General features: G+C 52.7%; 1 protein-coding gene across 1 annotated transcript; it reads right to left on the bottom strand.

Moving 5' to 3' along the window:
* Positions 1–27,211, bottom strand: LOC122377819. The gene is made up of 7 exons (XM_043358264.1): positions 26,502–27,211; positions 20,793–20,869; positions 11,851–11,979; positions 6,681–6,860; positions 5,358–5,472; positions 3,062–3,184; positions 1–2,586 (listed from the first exon to the last, which is right to left on the bottom strand). Exons 2-7 carry the CDS (start codon positions 20,841–20,843, stop codon positions 1,223–1,225), a joined length of 1,962 nt encoding a protein of 653 aa, XP_043214199.1. The 5' UTR covers positions 20,844–20,869; positions 26,502–27,211; the 3' UTR covers positions 1–1,222.
* Between the last annotated feature and the right edge of the window lie 694 nt (positions 27,212–27,905).

Consider the following 27,905-nt stretch of genomic DNA (forward strand, 5'->3'; position numbering starts at 1 on the left):
TTCACCAGGTTATTGTTTATTACGCGTCAATAAATAGTTAAGTAAGAACAGACAACAGGAGAAACATCGAATCGCGCAGAAAACCTGACAATAACAGACAACAAAATGTCCAACGAGTAACAGCGAAGGGACAAGAATGTGGCATTTCCTAGGTTTCGCTCAGTTAGTGCGCCAGATAATGCCTACTGATTGGTGAAGCACGCAGTATGCCAGGCTCTGTCAGCTTGGATGTAAAGCAAACAATTGAGCAAATTATCAGAGTCCTTCACACATCGAGCGCGTCACGCCACAGGGTTCTCGTCACCAAAACAAAATGGCGCCCGAATCGTCTCTTGGCAGAACGCCAACCGTGGACGGACAATACATATCCACGTCAAGTCACGCCGGGCCCACCGTTATAACAATCACACATACACAATGTCGTAATAACATAATAAATAACATTGAATCATAAATATCGCAAAATAGACCTAAGATGAGTATATTATCTTCTTCTGAGTCGTTGGGAATTTAGCAAGCATTGCAACTTTGACGAGCAATACGAGTAGCCGAAGATAGACTATTACCCTAGTAATTTGCTATCGAAACGCATCCAGGTTTTCCAATGCTTTTACATGATCAAAGCTCACAAAGCCTACAGTCTACACGAATCACATATGCTCAAATCGTTCACTTGCATGCGATGTCACTCAACCTAGATTAGTCCTTGCGGCTACTACCCTTTCCCAAAGGCATCCTGAAGCAATGTTCACAGAACGTTCAACATTACCCGAGCCTTTAGGCGCTGATTGGCTAAAACAAGCGGGGTGGGCTTGTCCTAGCCAATCAGCGAGTGAGCAGGCCACTTTGTCCTCCACTTAGATGTTCGCTTTCTAGCTGCGAACACTTGTAGAATGTTTCAGTCTGTCACGTCACTGGCGTTGGTCTCTCACGCGGCGGGCAAGGTGGCATTTCAAACCACGCTGCAGTGGTCTCGGCATAGTCTCTACGCAGGACGCTCATCACGTTTGTTAGAGACGCTGCGAGAGAGCCACATCCACAGTTTCCGCAGAGGAGGCCTGCGCGGGCCGCTAGTACGCCACCGCTCTGCGCGTGAGCGTCTCTGGCCTCTCAGCCTCCTCCGCCAGGAGCGAGAGCTGCAGGAGGGTAGGTGGCGCTGCGGTTAAAGTCCACGAGCGTCTCCGCGCACGTGTCGTTTTAGAACGTCAGCGTCAACACCCACTCATTGCGCCGGATGGAAGCGCTGCCGGAGGAAGTGCACCATGCTCCAGTCGCGGAGCGGCACCGCCGCCGGCTGCCGGTTCGAGTCCTTCTGCATCTGTCGGTGCTGGCAGAGGAAGCCAGCCACCAGCACCGAGATAACGGCGCACATAGCCAGCAGCACAAACAGCGCCGAGAAGCCGGCCGCCGGCAGACAGATGCCGTACACAATGTCGTCCCGGATCTGACCCTGGAAGATGGTCACTCGTTGGTTGTCCTCGTAGGTCGGCTCGAACTGGAGGTCATTCTCAGAGATAACCTCGAGCAGCGATCCGACGCCGATGTCGGTCGCCTTCGCCTCTGGCTCGTCCACGACGAAGCGTTTCCGTCGGATCTTGAGCTGCCGTGGTCCCCAGGGGAACTCGGAGCGGTCGATGCCGCCCAGACCGGCGTCTGAGGTCTGCTCTCCGTCACCGGTGGCGCCTGAGGCGGCATGACGTCCGTCTGTCTCGAAGGGCACTGGGATCGCCTCGGGTTTGCCGATGACGTCCTGGGTGCTGGGAGCGTACAGCACCGGCTGGAGATGTTCCGGCAGCTGCGGCAGCTCTTCCGGCATGTTCTGGCGGTTGACGCCTCCGCGAGGGGGCAGAGGCAGCGGGATAGCGCGGATCGTCTGACCGCTGCCGGCGGGACGAGCCAGGTCGACACGCTTGTGGAGCGGCCGGCGCGGTCCCGGACGTCTCCGCTGCTGCTGCGGCCGACGGCGGCGCGGAGGTGCGCGGAACTTGGGTCCTGGCCGCGCGGCTGGCTGCGGTACGGCCAAGACCGGCTCGTCGGCGGCCGGCGGAGGAGGGGAGTAGTTCTCCAAGTCCTGGGCGGCGGCCGGAGCGCTCTGCTGGAGCTGCTCGGCGACTGGCGCTGACGGTGAGTCGTAATCTTCGGCCAGCTCAGCCTGCACCACCACCGGTGCCTGCTCCTCGGCACTCGGTGCCGCCTCGTCCAGCGAGTTTGACACCACAGGAGAGTACTGAGAGGCGGCGGGCAGACCACCCTCCTCGTACCCACGCGCCTCGGGGGCCGCGTACTGGGCAGAAACTGCAGAAGGAGCAGCGTAACCTCCGGCCACAGCCTTCTGGCAGTGGTCCGGGCACCCGTAGCGGCAGATCTCGACCTTGCACTTGAGGTGGACGTACATGCTGTCGGGGAACTTGAAGGCGTGGAAGTGGGCGTACGTGATGACTGTGGATCGGCCGTCGTTGCTGCGTAGTTTCATGAACTTGCTGATCATCTTTGGGCGCAGCACGCAGCCGTTCTCGTCAGAGAGGTAGATGGGACGACCCTTCCCGTCAGAGGCCTCACACTCCTTCACTCGCATGTCGAACTCGGCTGCGGAGAAAGGTTGGCGTTAGATGGTAGAACTAGAGCTAATAAAACTGTAATGTGGGGTGCACGATGTTCCATGCACCAGATCTGATGCAGGCTGAACGATCGCCTATTGATGATTTAATTTACGGTTGAGTGTTCACGTTTACCATTGACGAATGTCTGAGGGAAATCATGTGCCCATATACCGTGACGTAACATCAATAATAGCCGACTCACATCAACGTTCAACCGTTCCAACTCCCTCTACGACAATTGAAACTGACCCGTAATAACCTCCGCTTCAAAACAATCACATTAACTTACGACCTCCTGGGCTTCAAAGCAAACATGATCTTCTCCAATTAACCGAGATGGCTTTTCACGATGAGCTCAACGCACGCTATACATTAGACGCCAACGCATTCCCCGGACTCCCCACACTCCTCTGCCTCACAGCCCACGTATGAGATTCCACATTCATCTCAGTTCGTCTTACCGTTTGGATCATTGATAGCCACAACCATGGTCAGTGTGGATCCTAGCGGCACAATGCCGGTCACAGGGCTGGCCCAGGGTCCTTTGCCATCCTGGATCTCCATCCAGCAGTCAACATTGTCTCCTGCGGCAGACAGAGAGGGACGGATGCTTGTCAGAATAGTGAGCACATCGCATACCAGCACCACAGGCTCGCTGCCGCGGGGTTGAGTCGTCACATGCTGCGGCGGCGTAAACAAAACTGTAAAACAGACAGTGCGTCGGTACCGTGAGAGGATAACGACGCACACCGTCCCTAAATTGAATCTGACTGTAAAAGACGCGGCGACGTCTGATTAAAGCTTTCACCGAGGCTGTTCTGACGAAGTGCGGGGACGCTTCCAGTTGTGCATTAGAGCACTTAGCGAGGACGACAGAAAAGACGGACATTAAACTGGGATTCATGCCGTCATACCGCTTGGATTCGCCTGCCGCCTCCACTCCACTAAACACAAATAATGAAAAGCAACAAACATGAAGTCAACACACGAGACAGGCAGATAAACGAATACCATTATCGGCTTATGCAAATCAGGAATCAGCCAGTATCTCGGGCTTATGAAGATGACGTCCGGTTGGGTTGCACCGTTCTGGGTCACCGCTCTGCGTCCCCTGGTACGGTCCCGGGACGGGGTGGTACGGGGAAGAAATGGGCTCCTCAGAGGCTGCGAGACTCGTGACCCCGTGGTGCTCTCTGCGCCCGGTGAAGCGACACCGATGACCTACTGTCCCAGCGGCAGCGGTCAGGCGCTGGCTTATCCGTCGGAGATTATGAGGGCGCTCGTTAGTCATGTGATAAGTCACAAGTAAGCTTAGGTATCGTAAAACGCACTTATTAATTTTTGATTTTCGATAAATAGATAAAATATTATATTAAGAATATTATCATTTACTGTTGGGCCGGTGACTTACGCCACTGCAGTGGCGTAAGTCACCGTAGCAGTGCACTGCTACAACTGGAAAACCGCTCGTGAACCAGTTATAACGTCTTCATCACGCGCGGCGCGGCGCGTCATCTGTCGTCTGCGGCGGCGGCGGCGCGCGGACCGCGTCGTTTTGGTCGCCGGCGCGCCGTTACTCGCCGTTCGGAGCGGTAACGGGCCGTCAGTGGACAGCTGTGGACGCTGACCGCGCGTCGGCGTCGGCCCGACATCGGTCCACCGTCAGCCACCTGACACCGCAGTGTCGCGGCGCTACGCTACCGACGTGGTCCAACACACAGGAGCAACGGGGAGCCAACTCAGCTCGGACATTGTGTGGGAGAACGGGGAAGGAAGGTTTTTATATAAAAAATGTAGGGTCTTGTCGCATACTTCTTCTTTTTTTGCTGCTCATCAGTGTTGTGCTTTCACTCTTACGTTTCCCAAGTGTTATGTTTTTTTTTATTGAAGGTGAATCATTTCCAACTAACCCTCATCCCAAACTGGACGAGTTCAACTTCCGCTAGCGCTACAGCTCTCCTTCCGTGTCGCCTACTCGGACCTCATGGTAGATAACAGCACTTCTTTTTAGAGCTGGTCTATCTTTTATGATATTCAATTAATTATTGTCCTTTTCTACCATGTCCTTCCCATTTTCCACCCCTTCCGTCCTTTCCGTCCCGTCCTACTCCTATCTTATTCGTCTCCCCGCACGCTTCGGAATGGCGGCAGCTGAACGGTACACGGCGGCCCAGCGATCCTTCTTACCACGCCGGTAATCTCGGTACGACACCAATCACTGGTTACTCCTCTTAGCAAGGCGGTAATTTTCGGCTATAAATGTCCAGAAATCTCATCATTGGCCAGTTTATGACGAGGACAAGAAAAGCAGCAGATTTTTATCGGATGGGTGAGTGCCGACCCTGCGGGTAGCGCTGGCAGAGGGTGGTACTGCCACGAGCGAGTATGATTGTGGGACGAGAAATTTAGTGAGTGTCGCTCGCGACGGTTCTGTAAACATTGAAATACGGCGTCACAAATCTAGACGAGAGCAAAGGCGACAGCAGACATTGGGAGGTGAGCAATGAAATTCGCCTCGCTGTTGTCCGGGGGGAGATAAATATCTCCACTCTTTGCTTTGTGCTGAGTTGTGTGTTCCCTGCGGGCGACTCTCCCTCGCGAGCGGTATAATGCACACGTGTGCATCGATATGCGGTCAGCATTCCTCAGAGATGGTGCAAGGAAAAGCAACAGAGCAACAACTCACGGTCCTACGATTACACAATACACACCACTCATGTTGGCAGTGGTTTGATTGAAGTGTGACTTGGAACTGACCTCGGAAGTTGAGCTCGATGACCTCGAGGTCAGCGATGACCACGGGCGGCTTGGTGGCCGTCTTCTCGTAGTCGTTGTACCACTCGCAGCGGAGACGTTTCGCCTCATCCCACACCTGGGTCACGGCAGGTGGATGTTGCGGGTCAGTGCGGAACGATCCTAAATTAATGGTTATCGGCGATTGGGCTGATTTGATTTCTAAACGGTTTTGCTAGTTGCATGACTTTTATCGAAGTTAATTATCAAATAAATCATTGGATGCATATGGGACATGCAGATCTTAGTTTCTTCTTGGAACCTAAGATTGCAATAATTGAATATATATGCACTTTAGAGCAATACACCATAACCTCTGCTTGGTATTTAACCCTATTAGTGGCAGGGGGGGTTGTTTTCATCCATCCCTCAGGTTTTTCGGGAATATCTCCGAAACCGCTGAAGCTACGATGCTGAAATTTTCTGACTTTTCCTAAAACTAAATTGGGCACATTCCCTGAAAATTTCAAGTTCATAACTTTACCAGGGGCGGCTCCAGAGCACTGGGAATTGGGGGGTCCTATTCGTGAAGCGAGTCATTTGGGCGAAGATCACGATGCTGATGTATTATAACTGTATGCAGCAGTTTTACGAACAGTGAATGAAAGGTATCATGTGATAACATATACAAAGTTATTGTGCATCCTCTTTTGACACGTTTTTGCTATAATAGGCGGATCCAGGCGTTCAAAAAGGGGGGTTATGTTCTACCTCCCAACATAGGTGCCCTGACACCGCCTATGCATGACCAATACAATTGTAGTCGTTCTCTCATAAGAAAATTGTAACATAACAAGACCATTACCACCCTTTTTAGAAACAGTACCAACAAAAACCTTATTTACTATACTTTTTGTGTACCCCCAATCTCAATGATCTGTATCCGCCTATGATTTTTGAAAATGCATATTTTTAGGATCCATGTGAATTCCTGGTTCATTGTCTATCGATCGGCAAAAGTTGCGTTAAGATTGGTTCAGAAACCTGGCCGTGATAAACAGTCTAAAATGTATCTGCAATTTGCCCGTTTTTACCCCTCTCTACCCCCTATTGACATTTTTTAATTTTTATTTTTTAGAAATGTAGATTACGTTGAGAGAAATCGAATGCCGTTTGAATTTTGAAAATCGGCCCGTTAGATCTCAAGATATCAAGGGGGGTCATAAACAGCCCCCCCCCCCTGCCACTAATAGGGGTAGCCAGGAGCCTGCCTCTAATAGGGTTAACTATTGATAAACAGCCATAAGTCTTGAAAAGTGCCGTAAGAAGTAATCACTAAGTACGCACCTCTATGAGTTCGTTGTCGTACTGGACGATGATGGTATTCTCGTAGAACTTGCCATTGAGGTCGGGCTTGGTGCCGCACTTGTTGTAGTAGATGTCGAACGTGTAGGCCCCGAGACCGGTGTATGGCTTCACATACACACAGTTGGGACTGTTGAACTGACCCTTTGAGAAGACCAGGCCCTGCGGAGCAAAGAACACGGTCAGGACGGAATCGTTTCAGGTCCGTCACCGAGCACTTCTCATGGTCTTTGAAGGGGAACTGTCCCTCTCATCAAATCAAATGTTTTGGACACCCTGTACTATTACGACGCGTTACAAATATGTTGATAGTTCAGCTCGATTTATTCGCCCTCCCGCTTTTTTACAGAGGATTAAACCGTAACCGTCACACATGACAGGTCCCTGACGTCCTGCTCACCCTGACTTCAGAACGCTTCATCAAATCTCAATCAATCCTAAGCATTGACAATAACCACTAACCGGCACCTAAAGACAGCCAGAGAGTACCGACTGTCGTGTCGCTTCGTGTGGGGTCCTTCCCGCTTCTGTTGCCTCTTGTGTACCTGTCCCCTCGTGGCTACCAAACAGGTTTCCTCTCTCCGCCCCATTCCAGGGCAGGAGATAACGGCGACCGTTCGTTCGCCAGGCCATCCGCGACAATAAGTGTGATCAGGACAGAAGGAATGATAACATGATACCGAATTCGGCCAGATGGACGAGTGATACCTAATAGCGAAAAAGCTATGACGATAAGCGAGACTGGATTATTTTGTATAGCCGGAACGGACTAAATGAAACAAAGTTAAAAGGCATGCAGACAAGAGTCAACGGTGGAAGCGAATTTTGACGTTTGACCTCGTCATTATAAATATCGTCGCTCGGGCAGTTCAATGCATGCTTTGAAGACAAAAAGTTTTTTGAAGATAAAGTCTGTTGGGGACTATAAGTTCCATGTTATTATGAGGAACATCACCGCATTCCACTACACTGTTACCTCTAAGCTTCCCTCTAACACAGCTTCTCGGTCGTCCACATCCGGGCCGTTTGTGATCGGAGTGACTGACGCTGCCAGAGGCCTCTCAGGAAAGCGTCGTGTACCGCATGGCGATGGACCCAAGCACCATCTCTTATATCCATGCCACCCCCTGACCGCGCAAAAAAAAAAAACTCCTGTCATGGGCCGTCGCGTTGGGCTCTCAAAACGCAGCAACAAGACTGATGTCCAGACGGGTATCCGACAGCAACCCTTGCATACAGCAGCAAGGCAGGCACAGCAACGTACGGCGAGAAAAGCTGACCTTTTGCGGACGAAATGGCGTACAAAGTGAAGCAACAAACAGTGAGGAAGGAGCGTATGGTAATTGCCGGTATTATCATACGAGAAGGGAGGAACAGGTCACAACACAGTGCGCAACTGTTTGGGCATACAAATGCGACAAGCCTTCTGTGAGACCCGAAACTCAAAGGGACCCCTACTGGACCGTATCTGATCGCAGTGTACCAAACATGACAACAGACACCGTTACGGGTACCAGTCGAGGTACCGGACATCGTACCGGACAATGCGGACACGGTTCGGATACGGACACGGCGCCGCAGCTGACACCGTGGTGGTGTCTGCTCGGCCGCGACCGCAGCGGTCAGCCGGCGCGGCACCCGGCGCGGCTGACCCTCCGCTGTAGGTCGCGGGGTCAGCCGGCAGGCGCGCCAGCCCCTGGTGCCGACTGTTGCCGCTCGACAGCTGCAGGTGGTCAGATGCCGCGGCTCGGTGGTGTTGTATTTACAGGCGGCTCGCTGTGTCCGGTTGGTGGTTGGATACTTCGTCTGAGAAGTTGTGAACATCCATGCACCATGTCGGATGTGTTATTTGATTCAGGACAAGTATCGGGTGACTGGAGGAACAAGACAGACGGTTACTGGTATCATTCGTTTCAGGACAGAGGTCAGACAGCTCGAGTTTATGACCTCGATAAATGATGCAGCCTCTTGACAGCTCATAACGTCATGTCCTGACTCCTTTTGACTCAAGACAAGTCCCAAACCGCTACCGCCCAACGGTAAGACGGTTCACTGACACCGTATCCGCATTGCACCGGTTCTAATCCGACACAGAACATGACTCCGCTGACACCGGTCGCCGACTATTCAGACGCTGTTCAGGACAGGCGCCTAATGATGACGCGACCACAGCTACTCCTGGTCAGATCAGTGGTCTGGAATACCACCCAGACCAGTCGAACCGCCTGGTCTAGACAACAGTAAGACGAATGGCGTCGTAGCCAGGGCGGAGCCCGACGGCGGCGGATGAAAACGGTACCGATAGACATCGCCGGAGGCGTCCCGCAAGGCAGTATTGACGGTGAGGTGGGAGGGAGCTGAGAACTTCGTGCCTACACAGCCTGGCTTCGGGAAAGCAACGGAGGGTGCTGGTATTAGACTGTAAACTCGGATATTCTGCGATCTTAGCCATGGGTCAGTTTGGGACGTTTTTTTCTTATTGTGGTAATTTGTGAGTTGTTTTAGGCAGGGATGCTGTGAATGGGTCACAGCAGCTCCAGCAGTTCTGTTCGATCCTGAATATATGCTGGGTGACTGCATCTTTATAAAAGGTATTTGAATCGACTAGGGATTCTTGCAGACATCGCATTCCTTGCACGCCGCCATCTCTTGCTTCAATCTCCCGGCACCGGCCACCACCGCCTACCGAGCATCGCCTCAGGCCGGCCACGATAAGTGGGTCAGTGGTGGGATCATAGGGAGCAGTCGAGCGTGCAATCAGCAGCGCTCGTGCCGCCTGACTGACGACGCCAGTCGACCCGTGGCCGCCACATAAACTTCAGACAGGATCGGGGTCTCGCCGAATTACTGAATGGCCCACTCAGAGCAGTTATGCAGACGGGGGATTCGCGTCAGAGATTTATGTCAATCATTAATCGGCTTGGATTGGCTGGTGGTCTTCCGCAATCGTTTTGCGATGCAGCTGTTTTGAATGCCGACTGATTGGGATATCGAGCGATTTAAAATGTCTTGATGTTTTGAGACACAGAGGGAAAATTCTTCAAAAGCGCACCGTTTTCTTTGAGTTTGTGTATCGGTTTTTTTGTCCTACCGCTTCCATCTTCTATCTTCTCTCGCTCGCTCTACACTAAGGGTAGTCACTAAATCAACAGCTGACCTAGGTCACACTTCGTGACACTGCGTGACACTCCTTGACGCTTCGTGACGCATCACGACGTCCCGTGACGATCGATGTGGCAACTTGTCACGGCCAGATGGCAGTGCCGCCCTCAGGGGCAGTTCAGTGCTCCGTCAGATAGTGCGTACGTCTGATGTTGTTGGATCGACGAGAACATCTACACCACAGATAACATCCATTTCCACAGTTATACTGCCGGTAGGAGAGTGAATAGGCGCTTAGCTAGACCACGACGATCCGTTTGTGGACGATATAGACGAATATTTAGGTCGGAGCTATGCTCAAACGACCGTCAAAAGTCTCGTGTGACCGTCTGGTGGGAATCTGGACAACGACACGGCGCGTACAAATGCGGTCTCATTACAGCCGGTATTCAGGCTAACTGTTTGACATATTTTGAATGCCAGTGAACAGGATGTTGGAAGTGTTCTGTTGTTGGAGCGGTGAAATGAACACAGTAGCCAGCACGACGGCGGCGAAGAGTTATTGTAAACAGAAACGCGATGAGATTCCGATTTAAGTTGCGATGAAGTGAAACAGACATTTGGTTGTCTGTATATGTCGTTCATCGGCTGTTTCTTTTTAACAATATTTTTAGTTTTGTCTTATATCAACAAAATCGCAGATAATTGTTATATATTAAGGTATGGATTATGCATGCCATAATGCATATGAGAATAAATTGTCAGTTTTCCTTCAATTGGCGCTGGTCGGTGGTCGCTCATTGAAAGTCACTGATCAGTGATCAATGGTCGCTGCCCGCTATTATGGTCGATAGGCAGTGGTCGTTAGTCAGTGGTCACTGGTCTCTGGTCGCTATTCACTGGTCGCTGGCGAGTGGTCGCTGGTCACTGGTCAGTGGACCGTCGAGGCAGCACGGACGTGGTCGCATCGCATCCCGCCAGTCGGAGACCATAAAACCTCACTAACAGCCGTCTCGAGTACGTGATTGGCCTAGTGAGGTGGGCTTCCCTCTGAGGTCGCCGCCTGGCACCGCGTCCGACGCAGATTTTATAGTGATGGGGAGTGTGGAGCCACACGGGCGTGATGGTAGGGGAAGACAGGAATGAAGAGTGGCGTGAACATGGTTAGATCGAGTCCACAGCGACCGCTTTAGCGAAACTGAAGAACATATAGCATAAAGCGAAGACGATAAACGGATGTGCATATGCTGCATCTTGTGGATTGCACTTTTTAATCCAAACTTACCTACTCTCTGGGCAATTTATCTTGATGGCCAACGACTATCCAATAAATTGGTTTTCCTTTTAGCGAGTGGTCAGACTGCTAACCCGTTTCACTTCAGTGTCCCATATTTGCGTTGGCTATAGACTGTTGACCGTGAGCTTATCAGCGGTAACTGGCCAGTCGGTAACAGCTTTATATAGGCCTTATAGATCACACTCCCAGCAGGATACAGCTCAATGATTACATCAGCTCACATCAATTATAGATCAGCGCTGTAATAAGCTGATAAGAAGCGCCACGAATAGAAAACATGATCCCTGTCGGGCTCTATCGATAACTTCCTTATCAAATTATATCGATAATGCCCCTATAAAATACATCGGGCGTCTTGTCATGTATGCTATGTATTTTTAGCACGTGGTCTCTTGTAAGCATTGCTAATGAATACCTGCAGTGTTTTTAACTGTGCAGTCTTTAGTCTACCATGACGTTTTTCCGTAATTAAATTATCAAATACTGCATAGCTAAGTACCTAACCAGCAAAATGTCCATTGAAAAGATAATAGTCGCAATGAAAAATGTTCCGGAACCAGTCGATGCTGGTTGACATATGTACCTACTCAATCAGCAATAGCGCAAAACGACTTTTTAGCTGCTTCCGCTCCCTTGCACTTTATGCAGTCTGATCGAGTATGTGACGTGCCCACTACCGATTATGACATGTAAGTTTAGCTATACCTATATACTATCATGCTAAGAAAGATCCCAGTCTCTTTGAGGCCTCACCTGGAATGGGCCGACGAAGCCGAGCTGGACGGTCATGTGATCTTTGCCGCACATGACCTCTAGGTTGGATATCTCTGGCATGTTGGCCGGCCGGCTGACCGGAGCTGGGTTGTACTGAGCGGCACACAACTGAAAATCAGAGAGACGTTGAGTTAATTGGGTTTTGAGCTGTCACCAGAAAGAGGCGTGAAGACTGCTGTCCGTACGATGATGGGGCAAATGAACATAGGCGCGGGAGCCGGGGGGGGGGCAGTGGGGGCAGCTTGCCCCCCCCCAACTCTGGGGCCGTGGGGGCGGTGCCCCCACAACTTTGAGACGGAATACCACACTTTTTTTGCAAATGTTTTCTTTTTTTGTTGAAAAAGCCGAGGGGTGAAAAATAAGTGGCCTAAAACCGGTGAGAAAACTAGATTTGGGGGTACCCTAGGTTGATCTCTATTATGGTGTGCCCCCCCAGTCGGAAAGTAGTTCCCGCGCCCCTGCAAATGAATGAAAATAATGTCGAGTGATCCAGCAAAAAGGAAGTTACTATATGCTAACCCAGTATGTATCTTATTTGAGAGATGCTATGCGAGTCATTTGAGATGCTTGACTTGACAGCAGCACGCTTATATAAATCACTTTAGAAGTGTAAAGATATTTACGAAACGAAACGTCCCAACCATTACCATAACAAATACCGCACAGAGGCGCGACTTGAATTTGCCGCCTGGCTGATCCACCATTGTAGCTGTATTATGTAGGGCGTCCCTTCCAGTCACACTCGTCAATCAATCATCAAACGGTAATCGCCTAGCCACAGCAGTCCGAACCTGAGGCGGCCTCCGACACACAGCCGGCCTTTGTGCTACGGGTCGGACAGTAGGCCAGAAGCCGGTCACGCCCAATCGGCTCGATTGTGCGCGCCCGTGTGGAGGTGCTGTCAGGCACGCCTAATTCTCACTGGCGAGCGTCTGTAAGATCCACCGCCGTCTTTCACATCAGCTCCCGGTCAGAGATCGTATAATCTACGTCCAACTAAGGGTATCGACGATATATTACCTCTGCTGATACAGATGAGCCATTCAAAAGCCTCGTTACCGATGTGGAAGAAATAACGACCACTTCGCTGAGTGCTGCTAGTTTGCGTGCGGCGTTTGGCGATAGGTGCCCCGAAAATGCGGCATTAGGGTCCCAGATTTCATCAGATGCGCACAGAGTCAACGCACGGAAATCTTCACATAACAGTAATTTCGGTGGTATCATTATTCTTTGTCACGCGTCGCACGTGAGGTCGACTGCACGTATCGCCTATAGAGATGGCATTACGGAAGTTTGAGCGGGACCGGTATGCAAATGTGACACGGAGGACAATGGAAATGTGCGTCTGAGAGGTTGACAAGACTGGTGGCCTGCCAATTTTGCCCACCAAGTGTTTGAGGTTGCGCCTGAGACCGCACCAGGGTGTTGAAGTTGGAAGCAGCTTAGATCAACGATTTTAAAAACTCGACGACATACCAACGGCGCTGTTTTAGCCCCTCGCTGCTTCCCTCTAGAAGCGGTCAGTGCCTTCCTAGACACACTCCTAACAACGCCCGCCGGCGATGTAGCGCCCAATTTCGGCTCGATCGGGCGGTTTGCTATTCCGGACAGTGTCCAGCCGGCGCCGAGGACCGAACACCGGGTCCAGTCGGCAACAAGTGGGTCAGTCGTCTGGCCGCCGGCGACGGCGCGGAGCCGCCGGACCGGCCAGTGACGTCATGATAGATGGGTCAGATCGTCAGAAGGGGACAGGATAAGCCGAAAACATCGGGACAGGCAGGACGTAGTTATCAAGCCAAAGATTATGTAGAGATGACCGAAGTCATTCGACCGAAGAAACTGGGTTGTAGGGTGGGGCGAGGTCTGAATCACTACTCCCCTTTCACTTCTAGTCATAACGAGTACCCAGCGTAATGAGTGTCTGTGGTAATGAGTGTCCAGCGAGCCTACTTGCCGGACATTGAGCCCAGTGACCGCTACGGACCGCCGGGGACCAGTCACGGACCGGACCGGGGCGTTTACAGGCCAGCAGCGGCGCGGAACACTCCCCGTCGCGACCGCGATCAGAGCCGCTCGTGCGGAAACATCAAACACAACCAATCGCACACAAAAGCGGCGGAAATTGCGGGGGCGAGCGGCCGACACAAGAGAACACCGCCATTAACGGGTGGAGCTTGACCCCGGCGACCTGACCGGCGCGGCGGGTCGCCCCGACCGTCCGCAGTGCGCCGCTCCGAGCGACGGTCCCCGGCTCGGGCCGAAGGTCAGCCTCTATCGAGCCGAGCGTCTTTTGTGATCGACCTGCGTCCGGCCCGGCGGCGGCGACGCTTCCGTGGGTGCCCGCCCCCATTATCCAGCAGCGCCCGGAGACGGATGGTCTCCTACCGTCCGCGGCGGCCGAGCGCTGAGAAAAACTCCAGTAAACGGGTCAGCCAGTGACCTGCGCTTCCTAGCGGTCACCGGCGCGTCCCAACGGCGAGCTCACAGGTGCTGAGGTAACCGACAACCCTCGCAGTGAATCGCAGACAGCTAGCGTTCAATGATCGGGAATATTTTGCGGCTGGCGCGCATGTCATTTGCATATCATCAGAGGAGGTGGGCGCGCGTGGCTCGGGACTGTTCGAGGCCTGTCAGCGGCTGGGTGAGTGGAGTGAAGTGAACTCATCCAGACACTGCATGGTGCTCTGATGGAGTCTGGTGTGACGTGTCAGGGTTCAGTGAACTGGGGATGTTTACCGACGGGCTGACGGGGATGTCATTTGGTGTGTTATTTCATTGTTTGTTTAATTCTTTGCTGTAACGAACACTCTGAGGGTCTATCAGCCTGTCAGTCTGCTGGCCTGTCCGTTCATTCATCCGTCCGTCTCTCCGCCCATCCGTCCATCCGTACATCTGTCCGTCCGTCCGTCCGTTCGTCCGTTCATCGGTCCATCCATCCATCTACCCGTCCATCCAACCGTCCGTCCGTCTGTCCGCCCGACTATCCATCCGTCCATCCATCCGTCCGCCCGTCTGTCTGTCCATCAGTCCATTACATCCATCTGCCCGTCCGTCCGTCCTTGCGTCCGTCCGTTCGTCCGTCCATCGGTCTGTCCGTCCGTCTGTCTATCCATCGGACTGTCCATCGGTCCATCCACCCATCTGCCCGTCCGTCCGTTCGTCAGTCCTTCCGTCCGTCTATCCATCCGTCCGTCCGTCTGTCTATTCATCCGTCCGTCGTCCGTCCCTCCGTACATGTACATCTGTCTGTCCGTCCGTCCGTCCGTCCCTCCGTACATCTGTCTGTCCGTCCGTCCGTCCGTCCATCCGTACATCGGTCTGTCCGTCCGTCTGTCTATCCATCGGACCGTCCGTCCGTCCATCTGTCTCTCCGTACGTCAGTCCGTCCGTCCGTCCGTCGGCCTGTCAGCGCCTGGCGGCGGCCTGTCTGTGAGGCATTCGGTCACGCCTAACGGTCTAAGACGGGCAGAAGCGGCGGCTGACTCCTCAGCAGGGCCGAACTCACGTTCACGTCGATAGATAGAAGCCTCAGTTGTGGGCGTTCTATGCTCGTGACGTCGGAGAAGTACTGAGCAGTGACCGTGAGAAGACGCGACTTTGCGACAAGTGGATAACGCCGTTTTCGTGATGGAGGATTTTGCTGTTTGGCTGCGTTTGAATAGAAAAGACGGCTTTGTGATCTGGATTATAAACCGGTAGTCGTGTTGTGGGAATTAGAGGGAATTTGAAATACGGATTACCTGATGCGAAAGAAATAAGTAGCTGGTATGCTACAAATGTTATCGTGTGTCCTGGCCGTTAGACCTAAGCTGACAAACATCATCTTCTGATCTCCTTCGGTCGAAATGTCGATCACCACGGGTCAGCCGGATGTTTCGGAGAACTGGCGGACGCTCGGCTGACCCGTCACTCGGCGTGCTCTCGATCAGGTCAGCGTCGCGGCCGAGGCCGACGCATCTCGGTCGGCCCGCCCCTCTGTGCGCGTTCAACTGTGAAATAGCCGCGCCGCCGAGGAGCGGTGCCGTGGTGACTGACGGTTCCAAGCGGAGCTCTCCGCGCGGCGTGACAGAGCACCGGCGCCGCTCGGCGCGCAGTCGGCCCAGAATGGACTCAGAGTCAGCCAGAGTCATCCCAGAGTCGGCCAGAGTCGTCTCACTGCCGCCCAGGGCACGAAGTCGCGGCCGCCGACCGAGTTCATGGAGCCGTGTCACCGAGTGACAGGCGGGTCCGTCACCGCCGACACGTGCCACTCGATGACAAACGACCGCGACCGATCTCTGTCACCGGCCGCCGGTCACGACTCCCGGTGGCACGTGGGCGGCGTGGGACGCGCCGAGAATGGCACCGGGCCGGTCCTGGCACCGGCGCCGCCCCTGGCACATTCCGCCATTTGTCCTAATGGGACAAACGCGCCACAAATGAACCGGAGGAAATGCATATTCATGGTGCGCACGCGTGGAGCTCTGCTTGTAGCGCCGACACGGTGGGAAACGGTTGTCGTGAGGTCGTGCCGGCCATGGCACTAACGTGTATCACGATCGCCAATTTCGGCATCAGCGGTGTCCGAATGAAACAAAGGCTTTGTCCTCGAGCAAATGGGCCCTAATGGTGGCACCCCCGCCGAGAACCATGCTCGGCGAGTTCGTGCGGTGTCGGCGAACCACGGGAATAATCGCTAATGGTTCCTCTGAGCCGGAGACAGGGTATGATGGTTCACTCGGGCTCATCCAAACGGTGGCCGTGCTGGGCGCAATATCAGAGAGCCATTATGGAGTGACCGCTGCGTGATTCAGTCAGATGCAACTCATGGGCTTGGCTATGCACTCATGACCAGCCGCGATGATTTCATTTTGCATGCTCGCTGATGTTGTTCTATTTTTAGGACCGGAATGTTTTCAATTAATCAAAATAAAAAGCATTTATGTAACTCTTACGCAACTGTTTCGAGAGTAACATCTAAAAAAAATGATAAAAAGAAAATACAACTAGTTATATAGTTTGATACTCGAAGAAAGGCTGTGCCATCGGCCCATCTTGCCATCCACTTTAGCAGACGCAAATAACAGTTTCGTAGACTGAAACTCTGCCTGGCAGACGGGCTGGCTAACCAGCCGGTCCATTGTCGCGTCGCTTTCCTTCGTGCCTTTGTGACAATCGTGGCGCACCTGTCGCGAACCTAGATCAATAGTCGCTCAACGAGCACGACCGTGACCGAAGAGCAGCCTCTATCTATTCTGCGCCCTAACCCAGAGAGCATGGCGTGGAATGACGGGGCTGGCCTGTCGTGGGCGAACTGTTCCGTGGGGTGGGACTGAAGGTGGTCAGATGAAATAGACTTTATTGGTCGTCCCATGCTTTCAAGTATCAAGGGAAATCGGTAAAATAGGTACGGGATGGATTTGTTTTCCATCAGCTCTGCACCATCCCGGTGCATTCAGCATAAGAACACGCCAGTCGCCATTAGCTAAGGCGCCTTTTTGCGTCACCCTGGTGGTCGTCTCGTGAGGAGATAACGTCAACGCTGTACTCTGCCCCGCCCAGCCCACCAGCATAGAGACTCGGCACCCGGCGGGATGCACGATATTAAAACGGCTTATCAAACAGAAGGGCAGATTTAAACAGTAGTCAAACGGGCAACGGGAAGCTGTTGGTAGTGCTAGCCAATAGCTGACAGCTTTGTTACTTATCCGAGGCATATTTTATTTTATAAGATCACGTATTCATCTAGGGAATGTTGGAATGGGGACGTATGAACTTCATTCTACGTAAATAGCCGACAAAAGTCAGACGTAGACGTTTTATCTTCTTTGGCTTAGCTGTGCATACAGACATTCCACTCGTGACGTTTCAAAGAGTTCATTGTTATGCAACATTCATCATATTAAACATGATGCCGTCATGCACGAGCCACCTTTAAACATGACTGAACTATAATACATCATTAATTGAACTCCTAGGTCACGTGCTGGGGCCAATATATCACCTGCATGATAGTATGCACGGGAAGAGAACGGAACTGAGAGCACCTCGCTCGATACTAGCTTGGCTACAAGATATTGAGGTGTATAAGTAGTTGTATCTCAACGACGACAGGCAATAAGATAAGTTATTAAATGCTAGCATGAATGACAATTTTTAGACTAAAATGTTTTTATTCTATTTCTCTCGCTTTTAGATTTTTAGACCTGAACCTGATAGATTTTTACATTAATGTTTGAGGCTTGTTAGCCATTAGCAAATTTTTACGGTTTGGACTTTGGTTGAGTCATTACGGTAACGTCCATAACGCCCCTTTAGCTTTTTATTTCCGCGATATCATCCGGGCTTGCATTTAAAGCCGCAACTTGTATGACGTTTTGTGGCGGACATTTGACAAACGCCAAAGCGAGATCACTCTTTGGGTAATCACGTCACTCATCAGTCCAGCACACAACGAATGAGCCAATTACACTGCTGATCGAGGGCCGATCACTCTCCCGACAGACGTGGAGCGGGAGGCGCGCTATTGGGACCGGAAGTCCCACGAGCCGTCGATGGAACACGTGTGGGAAAACGCACCGCGCTCGCACGAATTGTGCCAGTAGGATGGCTTGACCACGGAATATGGGACAGTGGTCGCCGCCATTTGACCACAAGCCTTGAAGTGTATGCGGAGTTACGAAGCGAGGTGCAAAGTTGGGCTGTGGAGCGCTTGGTTGGGATTGTAACGGTAGATTAGGATACGGGGTGGAGAGGGAGGGTGGTAGGATGAGTGGCGGTTTTATAACCTGACAAGCGTGGGATGAAACTGAGACACTCGCGCTACAGATCAAAGAGGAACGATGAAGAGCACGTTATTTGTCCTATCCAGGGTCGAAGAGCGACGTAAAGCGTATTGAGGTAGCTGTATCTCAACGAGCTCATTTCTAGAGCCGGCGGCCTAAAACTGACAGCTTCTAGCCGGCAGTGGCTACAAGATAAACGAGCTCCTTTCAACGAGTAAACCATAACGACACTTAGGCCAAGAAAAACGATCACTACTGACAAATGTTAATGCCTTTCCTGAGAGACGCTTCCATTTCGGGCCGGGTCTCCGCTGGGCGCCTCCCGTTCTCCTCCCCTCCCTCCTCTTCCCTGCACCCACGCGCGTCCCGTGCTCCCTCCGGCGCGCACCCCAGTGCCTCCCACCGGCAGTCCGCTGTTGGCGTGACATGATGGCGCACGATAGCGCCCGGCGCGCGGCCCGGCCGATGCCGACGCGTGACCGCTGGCCGACGGGCCTCCCCTATATACTCAGCCAGGCCTGGCCGGCCGACCGCACGCGCCGCCGGCCACTGGCACCCATTATCGCCCAGTTTTTGCCCCTGTGGGGATGCTGGAAGCCTTCACACCGGTCCGGCCTGTCCCGGCACCGATGGTGGTCAGTGGATACGGAAAATGGGACACGAAAGAAAACGTAAAAGAGAAAACGGTACTTGAGATTTTTGTCTCCCATGAGTGAGCGTGAGATGCATTCCTCGATGTCTCACAGACTCTGTCAGATGATGTTCGCAGTGAAGAAGCATGGGGACCGCAGTGTCCAGTTTGTAGAGGCTCATTTGTATCCGCCATGAACTGCGAAGTAGAAAGAGAAATGTGGGACATAGTTGGGCTCTTAAAAACTACAGAATACACAAGGCGCTAAAATGTCAACTGGTCAGTGTCGCATAAGAGATGAATATGCCATTCGGCCATTTTCTGAGTTTTACAAGGCACAGCAGCGCTAGAAGTTCGAAGTTCGAACCTTCAGGAGAGTGCACAATAGCATATAAATGTATCAGCACCGGAAGCCTTGGAGACTGCAACGCATCACACATGGGTAGCACCGCGGCACTCGATCGCTATCGGAGACTGCATTAAGCATTTGTTACATATAAACATAGCACTTGTCGAAAGTCCACGAAGACTGCAGCTTTGCACAAAAGCATAGCACTAATGGAAAACGATACGGTGGCAGACAGTAACCTATTATAGATTCAAATATATAACCAGTCAACTATTTTGGCTGTCTGTGATCAATTATGAATGAAGCATTTTAACTACTTTGAGTCTGTGAGGTACATACCACAGCATTCCTGTCAAATCCACTGCTAACCCACTAAGCCCATCCTGAACCAGCCGGGTAGCGGATCGTCGCCACTCGCCAGCCCCCACAATGGCGACAGACGAGCGACAGCCGGTGGACGCCGCGGCACCCGCTGCATGACTCGTAATCATTACTCTTCCGGTGACACGACAATCCCGGCAGTTACGGACGCGTGCGACCGCCGCCACTTAACGGCACTCGCACTGTGACGTCATTGGTCCGAAAGTGACGTCACGAGATGTTGGAATGACTTTATGGGACATGTAGAGGATTTTATAGGATAGTCTTTTTATTCCGTTGAGTTAGAACCAAGGCTGAGAGCTGACTGTGCTAAATCATGTCACTGGACATCACTAGACAGTTATGAGACGTCACTGGTCAGCTAAGTGACGTCACTGACTCCTTCTGACCGGACTAACCGTTGTCGTAGCCATCAGGGTGGAACAGTCATGGTGGCTGACTGCTGAATTATGGCCTGGGTACCATTGTCGGTTAGGAGGGCTAACTGGCGATAGCAGCCCTGTCCGAGCCACCACTGACCGAGTTATGGACCGGAGTGGAGGTCCAGGCAGAGTTATCAGGTGGAGTGAAGGTCCGGGACTGAGCTATGAACTGGAGTGGAGGCTTGGACCTGAGTTATGAGTCTGGGTGTCGGTCTGAGCCAGGGTCTTGATCGCAGCTGTTGAGAGCTTGCGTCAACAGTGGGCGATGGAACAATGAAGGGAAGAAATCATCTGTTGGCCTATCAAACAGACTAGAAATTCTTCAGAGCGTATTATTATGTGCAGTGTCTTGAGAGGATCCAACGGGTACTTACCCCTATTGCCAGGGACAGAAGAACGACGTGTCGAGTTGAAGCGGAGGCCATTTTGTAGACGATAGTACAGGATACACCTGAAAGAACAAAACGTTATTTGCTGATGACTTCGATACACTAGCTTGTCATGAATTAAACGCTGCCACCGTTATTCAGCACACAGTTAGAGATAATATCTCCCTGCAGTCATCGTTTAAATATCCAGCCCATGATGCGTAATGTATTCTGCCGGACGGGGCGACGAGCCGTGAATACAAAGTGGTCATCCGTGTGCCTGGGAAGATTCGTCTTTTGCATGACAATATAAAAACTCATCATTGTATGGTTGCAGACCTATGATGCCATTTTGAGAGGACAGAGGAAGAATGCAGCTCACATTCTTATTGTACCTGACTGCCAGTAATTCGTTTGATAAAACTGCATGAAGTTAATACTGCAACCTTTATCCAGCCCGTGTGAGGACGAGTGGTGAAGCGAGCATTTCCTCTTTGTGCCTCTTGCATTTCAGTGTGCCTCTGCTCGTCTCTGCGACCCTCATTGCGTCTTCTGCCTGTAAGTCTTTGCGTGTCTGTGCGTCTGCGTCGGCTGCCAGTACGCGTGGTGTGTGCCGGGCTCTCCGCGGGCGGCCGGCAGTCCGGCCGGCCGCTCAGTCCCGTTAGCAGGGTCGCCAGCGGCGGCAGCGCGGCTCTCCAACGTACCGACCCTACCCGGACTCCGCCACACGCGCGGGAGCCATTCATTCGGGACGGAACACACCTCGTCATACACACCCATCGGCAGCGGTGCGTCGCATCTCGAGCATGGCGTAGTGCCTCTCAGAAACAGGCGTGGTCGAGCGGTGCTCCAGCCCGTCTAGTCGGAGTAGAGAGCGAGTAAACCTCCTCACCGACCGCGCTCGGTTAGTTACAGCCTGTTAACCGACGGTCGAGCTGATGAGAGGGGGAGGATCGCCCCTCCTCCGAGCGCAGTGGAAACGGGGCAGGGCCGTCCAGCTCCGCTCCGGCACTCGTAAAGCGTCCGGCGCGGCGGCCGGCGGCGCGGCAGCGCCACAGACGGCGCGGCCGCTGCGTGGCACCGTTACTTGCTGGCCGCGGCGGCGGCGGCGGCCGGCGGCGTTCCTTGGCGCACTAGTGACGCCGCGAATTCGCGCCGACGGGGCGGGGTGCTGGTGTGACCACCGTTGTGGGTGGGATGACTGAGCTGTTGCCGACTGACCGCCGCGGTCGCTGCATGGTGTTTGCCTCACTGACATCATGTCCGATGTAAATTTACATTGAATGGAATGAGAAGGCAGAAAAAGTTGTGATGCTAACAGGTGAATGCAGCCATTAATTTTATGGTGCTGTTATGGAAACAGCTGGAGGTGGCACTAATTAGATAACGGGTAAACCTCGTTGGCCACTGAACGTAAAACTTTCACACTTCCGTTACTGTGCTTGCCATCAAATGCAGTCTTCGCGACATGTCAACGTCGTTGCAGCCGCAATCGCAACGCTGGTCTCTCATACCAACAACGCACTACTAAACACCATTAAAACTTGACTGGCAGCATTCTCTAAACAGGCTCCAAAACAGCCGGGCAATTTCGCCTCACGGACAGGGCTGAGTGACGAGCCGATCAGGATACCGTAGCGCACTGAGGTCGGCCCGGAGCCGGCGGCGGGCCGCCCTCCCGTCTACGAGCGGTCCTTCACAGCTGTCGACCGCTCCCCGGCCCGACCCGGCGCGCGCCTGTCCCGGCGCCGATTGATATTGCCGCCCAGCCGGCGGCGAATTTAGTGTTTCATCTTTTGTCTGAATAATCACGGAGGCAGTGGGTTGATGGATGGTGCGGGGCGCGGGCCGGCCGTACGCTGGGGTCGCCCGGTCGGGCAGCACGAGCGGCGGTGCTCGCTCTTCGTGAGTGCGCTCCGCTGAGACGTCAGGCGCGCGCCATCTGTGGCACATAGCGGTGAGGTCGTTCCTGGGAGGTCAACGGGACCTTCACCAACTCCAGACGCCGAAATATTCGCCAAGTATTTCCTCTCTAAGTGCCCCAGTCGAGGAAGAGCCCACCCTGGTGGCGTCCTGGCATTTTGCTATTAGATCTGATGACATTCACTCGTTTCAGGAGTAACTGATCTCAGTGATACCCAGCAGCACGAGCGATTCATGTTCTGACAGTCTGAACGACTCACGACTTCCTGAGTGACGAATTTAACAGACGATCCGCTGAGAGATAAGATAAGCTGATACCGTGCCGCTAATAGTGACACAATTGCACACGGTGCACTAGCCTGTGCAATGAGACCGTTTTAACGGCAATTGGCAGGTGCTCTGATGACAGGTGCGGAGTCATTTCACCAGCTGACGAAATGAGTGGCTCATTTGGGGGCACTTAGGGCCTCGTGCTGGGGCTGATTTATCTGTCAGTCAGTGTGCTGCCGGGCTACCGTTGACGCATTGGTGGCCACAGCTGAGGGGAAAAACAAGCAGTGAGTGGCCGCAGGGAAGGGGAATTACCAAATCATGGCCAACCGGGGTAACTGGTAGGGGCCGCAGCATCTAAAGGTCCGGTACTCCAAAGTCAGCCAATTCATGCTGCTTGCAAGGCTCACGGGGTCATGAAGGCTGCTTCATCCCACTAAAGAAACATGGCAATGATACTGGGATCACTTGCATTGTAAATCCCAACCCAACAAGTGAACTTCTTGGATGACAGAACGAACGTCGTCTCTCCAATACGAATTTTCGACAAACTCGCAGTCTTCTCGCGTACCCACACATGCCTACAATCCCACGCGGTGGCCCACGCGTCTCGGAGGGCGGCTAGCCCACGCCGTCGCCTCCCACACAGCCGACTCGCCGGCAGGGTCAGTGTGTCATTGTGGCCGCCGCGGTCGGCGCCGGCCCCACGTGCCGGTGCATAGGAGCGCCGCGGTTGGCGGATGCGTCCGAGCGGCACGAGACGGCCAGATGCTGGACGGAGGAGACAGCTGGAGACCGTGGAGGTTGTGGTGGAGACGGTGGCGGTGGTCAGGACCGTGGTTGGGAGACGACAAAAGCAGTCCGATTAATCAGCCAGAGTAACTAGGCTGTTCAAAGACTTTTTAAGTTATGAAAGCCTTATAGGTTTGTCAAACTGCTTTAGGATAGGTCTTGATGAGACATTTTTTTAGACAAAATACTTTTCCATACTACATAAGTACATATGGCACTAAAACATTGCGTCCCAAAAACATAACTGTGGTAGAGCACTGCTCTTCAAGAGAAAACTGTGCCAGTGAAATTTTGTTTCACAGAAGCTTCCGAGTCCGCCTAAAATACTGTCGGCCTAAATAAGCCATTTGCACTTTTCTGTTCTCAAAGAACAGTTAGACTGATCCTGTTTCGACCATCATTGACACACTCCACGCGCAATTTTCAATAGTTCCAGCTCTCCGGATGTAGCGTGCGTAACTACGACCGACTCATTCAGACAGGTCTCATTTTCTCACGGCTGCCATTCTGTGATGGCTCAAACGCACCGAGCCGTGGACCGTCCATCGACAGCGTCCACCGCTACCTGTCAGCCCACTTCTCACGGAGCTTGAACCAGGTCCAGGGAACTGATGGTCGCCTCGGGATACGTACGTGGTTATCTGACTTCAGGGAAATTCAGTGTGATAGTTCTAGCTGAATTGTGGAAACTTCGGAGGTACGAGTAGTCGTGGGGGAGAGGAAGTTTGTGCTTGTGCAGAATGTGGAACAAGTTTATGTGTTCATCTGTCTGTCTGTTCGTCTGTCCGTCTGTCTATTCGTCTGTTCGTCCTTCTGTCCGTCTGACCGTCTGTTCGTCTGTCCGTCCGTCCTTCCGTCTGTCTGTCCGTCTGTCCGTCTGTCCGTCTGTCCGTCCGTCCGTCCGTCCTTCCGTCTGTCTGTCCGTCTGTCCGTCTGCCCGTCTGTCCGTCTGTCGTCTGTCCGTCTGTCTGTCTGCCCATCTGTCCGCTCGTCTGTCCGTCTGTCCGTCTGTCCGTCTGTTCGTCTTTTTGTGTGTCTGTCTGCCTGTCCGGCTGTCTGTCTGTCCGTCTGTCTGCCTGTCTGCCCGTCTGTACTTCTATCCGTCTGTCCGTCTGTCCTTCTGTCCGTCCGTCTGTCCATCTGTTCATCCGTCCGTCTGTCCGTCTGTCCGTCTGTCCGTCTGTCCGTCTGTCCGTCTGTCCGTCTGTCCGTCTGTCCGTCTGTCCGTCTGTCCGCCGCTGGGGGCGTTGCACGATGCTAATCAGCGGCTAGGGTGAGAAAGTCACCACTCCGTTACCACGCTGACCGGACAAGGCCGACCGGCAGCTCGTCGGCTCAGCAGTGCAGAGGTCAGGTGGTCGCCACCTCACGCCCTCGGCAGGCCTCTGCAGAACCCGTACTGGCCGGCCGGCGCGGTCAGCGCTGCGGGCGGTCAGTTGCCGTCTGGGACATCCCGCTGGATGGGCCGCCCGGCCGATTTGTGATCGAACGTGCCGTGTGAATCGGTCGACGCTCGTCGCGTCACGCGAGTCACTCGTCCGTGCAGTCGCGATGTAGGTCGGGAGCGTCCAGCGGCCGGCGGCCGGTGCCGCATCGTCCGCCTACTCCCACACCCTTTGCTGTGGTCGGCGCCGACGACCAATAATTGTTTTCGCGGTCTCTCTACCGTTATCCGCCGCGAGGAGTGTGATCCAAACATACCGCGGCGCAGTAAAGACGCGCCGATCGATTTCGGAGAGGACGAAGGCAATCAAACTCCGGCGGACCCCTTTGCGCGATTAGCAATTACCATTGAGAATGTGATCGATGGGAGACGTGGGGGGGGGGGGGGGGGAACGATCGGACTGGTTTTGCTGATGGAAGCCGCTACTTGTTTTGATGATATCCCGCCTCGATTACGGTCCTTGCCCCGCTGCGATTGTGTGAGACCGTAATTTCGGAGAGCCTATGCGACATTACTGACACCCACGCGAGAGAGGTCGAGGTCAAGTGACACTAAAGAGTCGAAACGACATACTTGAAGCTGGTCTTTTGAAGGAGCATACCCACTAATTGGCCATGGGAGGAAGCATATACTAAAGCTACGCCGATTGAAATAGCTTCCGGAATTTACCAGCATACAAGTGCAAAGGCTGCATTTGTGGCACATTTTAAAGACACCAGTGCATGTTGCTTGTTCAAAATACCTTTAAAGGCATTTTTCACAATAGGGATGAACTTTGTGTTGAATTAACACAGTAAAATGACAATTGCCATTAAAATGACTCTAGGAAGGCACCCCAAGTTTTTTTTTTCTTTTCTAGGCCGAACGTTATAACGCATATGAATGTGCGATAGCGGGCACCTACATTTAGGTTCTCGATCAGTGAAGCGTATTTTTTTTTTTTTTTTTTTGCAAAGTCCCTGTTAGTTTGTTGAAAAAGACTGCACACTTTTTGACACAATGTTACCTAAAATGCATGGCATCAAGCAAACACAACGAACAGCCATTATACATCACGTCACATGCTCAGTCCCTGCCCCTATCCCCCATCACAACACTCTTTCGTTCTCCGTCCCCTCCTGTCCTCCGACCTCCTCGCCCCTCTCGCTCACCGAACCCCTCCTCACCCCTCCCGCCCACCGAACCCCCTCCTCACCCCTCTCGCTCACCGACCCTCTCCTCATCCCCTCCCGCCCAACGACCCCCTCCTCACCCCTCCCGCCCACCGAACCCTCCTCAGTCCTCACCTGATCACCAGCGGTCGAACTCAGCTGTCAGTCGTCCTGACACCCCGCCAAGAGCGGCAGCAGGAGCACAGTCTGAACACGACGCCTCCCTACCGCGTCTGCATGAGCCTTCCGCTCGCGAGGAACACAGCCGTCCCGACTTCGCGGCCGCCCGACACCGACTGGAGCCGGCCGCCGCCGCCGCCGCCGCCGCCGCTGGGTCACCGGCAGAGGGTCCGCGCCGGGCCAAGATGGCGGCGCCCGCAAGCGGTTGCCGCAGCTGTCGACCGCCAGCAGCTCTCTTGATGGGATGAAGGAAGTAAATAGGGGATTGAGGTGTCTTACTGCAAGAATGTTGCGCTTTGCAACGTCTGGTTGAGGGTTTGAGCGGATTTCGGGTGGTAGCTATCTGAATTCACGGGCGAAGACGAGAAGATGCAGAGACAGAAACATGAACGTCTCGCAAAATGTGGAAAGACGAGCGTCGAGCAGCTCGGAGGACCAAGAGGGGAAATTACGGGGTCGCGGGTCTGGCCGCGCCAACAGACTGTAATGACCGTCCATGAGGACAGGGATGGCGGACCGGGACGCACAAATTGTGGGTCTGATCTGACCGCAGTTGTCATATATAGAACACGCGCCAGAGACGGTTAGAGTAATGTCGCGGGTGCGCAGTCTAATTTGACATCTGTCCATTTAATGTTCTCTTGAATGTGGTTCGGATATACCTCAGTATCACAGAAGTTGGTCTGAAAATGGGCCTAATGTGACCGAATTATGTGACTTCCTTGTGTCATTTAGGCGCATTAGGTATCATTATTGCCTCCTTCTTTCCTTCTGCGGCATTGCAGCTATTTATAGTAAATAGGCATAACATATATAGGTCAAAACCTCCAGTTTCAGGTCACCAGCAAGAAACAAAAAATATATTATACAAGAAAACAGAATGTTTGATATGTCGCTCACAAAAGTAACATGTAATCTAAGCACAATTTACAATCCAATTAAGTTTGAAGGCTTATATTATTAAATTTCCGTGAGTTAAATGTTTAAATGGAAAGGAAGATGTAAACTCACGCCGTAGTTCATCAGAGTGTCAACTTTGATTTATGGTTATAATCATGCGTCAGCGAAAGGATAATGTTTTGATGGATGAGTCGGATCCTTTCACAAGCTTTGCTGTAATTATGATACACATTACACGTCTTCCTTCAACGCTGCTTTATTGGGGCGTGCTTCTGCAAACTGCAATATTTTAGTAAGTCTGAAATAACGACCTACGCTTACGGTTCCTATAAAAATAGCTGTGCGTAGTTGCAAGCTTTCTACAGAGGCATCAGGTGTCAACAAAAAAGTACGAAACAATCACGAGCAAGTAATTGCATGAAGGACGAAGGTGGTAGAATCTATTGACAGAGAAGCATT

This window comes from Amphibalanus amphitrite, unplaced genomic scaffold (assembly GCF_019059575.1).
Source record: "Amphibalanus amphitrite isolate SeventyFive unplaced genomic scaffold, NRLGWU_Aamphi_draft 000051F_arrow, whole genome shotgun sequence".
In the NCBI taxonomy this organism is placed as follows: Eukaryota; Metazoa; Arthropoda; class Thecostraca; order Balanomorpha; family Balanidae; genus Amphibalanus; species Amphibalanus amphitrite.

Bases quoted from the DNA above. Each gene is read 5' to 3' on its own strand.
- LOC122377819 (XM_043358264.1), bottom strand. From the start codon at position 20,843: ATGGCCTCCGCTTCAACTCGACACGTCGTTCTTCTGTCCCTGGCAATA. The intron at 11,980-20,792 runs GTAAGTACCCGT...TCTGATTTTCAG, and splicing joins TTCTGTCCCTGGCAATAGGG to TTGTGTGCCGCTCAGTACAA. The intron at 3,185-5,357 runs GTCAGTTCCAAG...TGTCTGCCGCAG, and splicing joins CATCGAGCTCAACTTCCGAG to GAGACAATGTTGACTGCTGG.